We start from the raw sequence: 3,279 nt of genomic DNA on the forward strand, positions 1-3,279 counted from the left end.
CCCACCTCCTGCAGACAAAGAGAAAATCCAGGCCCTCCCAACTATTCATATAACAGAGGAACACGTAGGTGAGTCCTTTGCTCTCATTTTCTTCTTCAGTACATCATTCAGTGTTTTTTGCCCTCCTCAATGCTATTGTAATTTTAAACATATTCCCTGTCTCTTACCTTGTGAGGGTGTGTTGTGTGGGTGTATTTTTAGCCTGTATTTTGTGGGTGTGGGTGGGTGTGAAAATGCATTTTCACCACATATGGAGGGCCCCAGGGCTGGCTTTGTGTTTTGGGGTTGTTGTTTTTTGCCAACTTAGCCCCCAAATGCCCTCTTTGACAGGTGTGAGGTGCAATTCCACCAAAATGGGATGGGGAGGCCTTCTTGGACCTAAAATGGTGACAATGCCCCTCATGTCCCCTAGAAGGCATTTGGGGGCCAAAAATGTGGGGGAAGTTCCCTGAGAGGGTGCAGTGGGGGATTACAGCCCTTCAAGTTCTCCAAGGGGCTAATATGGTCCTTTCCTTTCCCACAGTGGTCCACTGCTGGTAACCAATGAATGTTTGAAATAATGGGGAGATCGTAGGATCAGGGAGTCAGAAGGGACATCCAAAGGTCATCTAGTTTGTCCATCACTCTTTCAGTGCAGGACACTTGCTATATTGAACAGTATGCAAAATGATCTTGTAGCACCTTTCAAACGAACTGAAAGAAAGAAGTTGGCAGCATGAACTTTCATAGACGTGAGCCTACTTAGATGCATGGGATGGGGAAGTAGTAGACCAAATCCATGTATGCTTATGCTACAATGTCTTTCTATCAGTTCATCTCAAAGGTGCTGCAAGATCCCTTTCCATACTGATTTTCCAGACTAACATGGATAAGTCTTTGAATTCTATATTGAATGGGAGTGCTTTGAAGATGCTGGGATGTTTGTCAGTTTTTCTACTTGGCTGTGTTACTTTCATAAGGTTCAATATAAGACAGCCATAGAAAAAATTGGGAGGCTGTGAGCTCTCCCTAGAAACCAAGATGACCAAACTGAGACTGTCGTACTTCACCCACATCGTGAGAAGGCAGGACTCATCAGTAGAAAGATGATGATACTTGGAAAGGTAGGGAAGGCAGTAGGAAGCGAGGAAGACCATACACCAGATGGATAGCAAGGAGGTCACGGCACTGAGTCTGCCAGACCTGAACAGAGCTTTTTAGAATAGGGAATCCTTGGGGCATCCCATTCATAGCATTGCCATGAATCAGAACTGACTTCATAGTAGTTACCAACAACAACAAAACTCCCCCGCTAACAAATCCCTGCATGGGTTTTGCTGACATCTCCTCGTTTTGTGAACTGTTAATAGAGATGGGGCAACATATGCCTTTAATAAATCAACTGTGTACAGTATTGAGGTAGTATGGTTATAAATCAAGACTCAGAACCCCTTTTCTCCTTGAAGGGGGCACAGTACATTTAAGTGAAGTTCTTACAAATTGCGTTCCAGTTCAAAAACAGTTGGTGTCATAAATATCAGGAGATTTCAGCTTTGCAGTCCTTGCTGCCAGAATAAGAAACGTTCCAACCTTTTAGAGTGGAGAAGAAAAACGTTGTACAAAAGCTGGAAACCCTCAAAAACAAAATGATGGTGGCCTGTCCAAAGGGTGGTGGCCACTGTGGGACCTTCAGACAGACTGGATGTGCGCTCACACACACACAGCCCTGTGGTTCTCTACCTGTTCTTTGGAGGACTACAAATGTTTAGGGGGAAAATTCCACCAGCAGGTTATTAAGCAGCATACCCTTTTTATCTGGTCTTTCCCAAACTCCTTCAAAAGGTTATAGGGACAGGTGATTCCCAAATTCTTTTTGTTTTGCCCTATCAGGTTCTGGGCTGGAGTGCCCCGTCTGTAAAGAAGACTACGAAGCTGGTGAGAGCGTCCGGCAACTCCCTTGCAACCACCTCTTCCATGATGGCTGCATAGTCCCTTGGCTGGAACAGGTGATTCCCAAACAATAGAAGAAAAGTCGAAGGCTTTCATGGCCAGCATCCATAGTTTTTTGTGGGTTTTTCAGGCTATCTGGCCATGTTCTAGAAGAGTTTATTCCTGACGTTTTGCCTGCATCTGTGGCTGGCATCTTCAAGGATAAGATGCAGGCGAAATGTCAGGAATAAACTCTTCTGGAACATGGCTACATAGCCCTAAAAACCCACAAAAAACAATAGAAGAAGAAAAGATAGCAGGGAACTCTCAATAATCATATTATCATAGAGGAAAGTGGAGCAGAGAACTGCAGTACAATCTCCTCAGGGAAAGAATAGGCTCTTCCACTACAGAAAGAAAAGAGCAATGTGTTTTAGCAAACTCTTTATCCAAAGCTAATGTTATGCACATATGAAATAAAACAACCAGGGCAGCTGAGCTGGGCAGAAGTAAACAAAAACCTTTTAAACCTTCTAGAGACTACTTGAAATCTTCCAAACGGCATCCAGTGATTTCTTTCTTTCTTTCTTTCCTTCTTTCCTTCCTTCCTTCCTTCCTTCTTTCTTTCTTTCTTTCTTAGACTAGCCTCATTTTTAAAAATGATTTCCATTTTGGTGGCTAGACTTGCATTTTTAAAAACATGCTGGAGGTGTCTTGGCAAAGATGTTAAAAATGATACAAGAGGGGGAAAATTATGACAATGTTAGTCACAGGCCTGGGTTTTTTTAAGATGTTGCTGTCCTTAGTTCAGGTGGTATTGGAGGGCCATTCATGTAGGCATGCCTGTATTTCTAACATATTTTTATTCTTCTGTCTCTTTTTGTTTCTGTTATCGTTTGTGTTCTGTGTGTCCCTTTTCCGCAAAGCATGACACCTGCCCCGTGTGTCGGAAAAGCTTAAGCGGACAGAACACCGCCACAAACCCACCGGGACTCTCGACGATGAGTTTTGCTTCTTCCTCCTCCTCCTCCTCTTCATCCTCTTCCAGTTCACCAAGTAACGAAAACTCCACAAACAACTCATGAATAGATGGGAAAGCAAAACAAAATGAAAAAAAAAACCCCCCAGAGAACGATGCCACTCTCATACTACTCTTTTTCTAATGTCATGGCCCTTCCTCTCTTCTTCCCAAAACCACTGTAGGGAAGGAGGGAGGTCTCTGGAGCAGAGCAAAAAGGGGGAGAGTGGCGGTGGTGGAATGACAACTCTAGAGCCCTCTTCATACCCTCACCCTTGGGTGTTCAGTGTTACATCTCACCTTTTCTTCTAATGGGCAGCAATGTGGGCAACCTGGCCTTTTTTAAAACCATG

At 43.8% G+C, this 3,279-nt stretch overlaps 1 protein-coding gene across 1 annotated transcript; it reads left to right on the plus strand.

Moving 5' to 3' along the window:
* Positions 1 to 4: 4 nt before the first annotated feature.
* On the plus strand, positions 5 to 3,273 carry LOC121918202 (E3 ubiquitin-protein ligase RNF126-like; the record flags this gene model as incomplete). The annotated part of the gene is made up of 3 exons (XM_042444289.1): positions 5 to 68; positions 1,870 to 1,985; positions 2,835 to 3,273. Coding segments are annotated over 3 exons (339 nt in total), but the record flags the coding sequence as incomplete, so codon positions are not given.
* Positions 3,274 to 3,279: the final 6 nt, after the last annotated feature.

Source organism: Sceloporus undulatus, unplaced genomic scaffold (assembly GCF_019175285.1).
Source record: "Sceloporus undulatus isolate JIND9_A2432 ecotype Alabama unplaced genomic scaffold, SceUnd_v1.1 scaffold_5841, whole genome shotgun sequence".
Lineage (NCBI taxonomy): Eukaryota > Metazoa > Chordata > Lepidosauria > Squamata > Phrynosomatidae > Sceloporus > Sceloporus undulatus.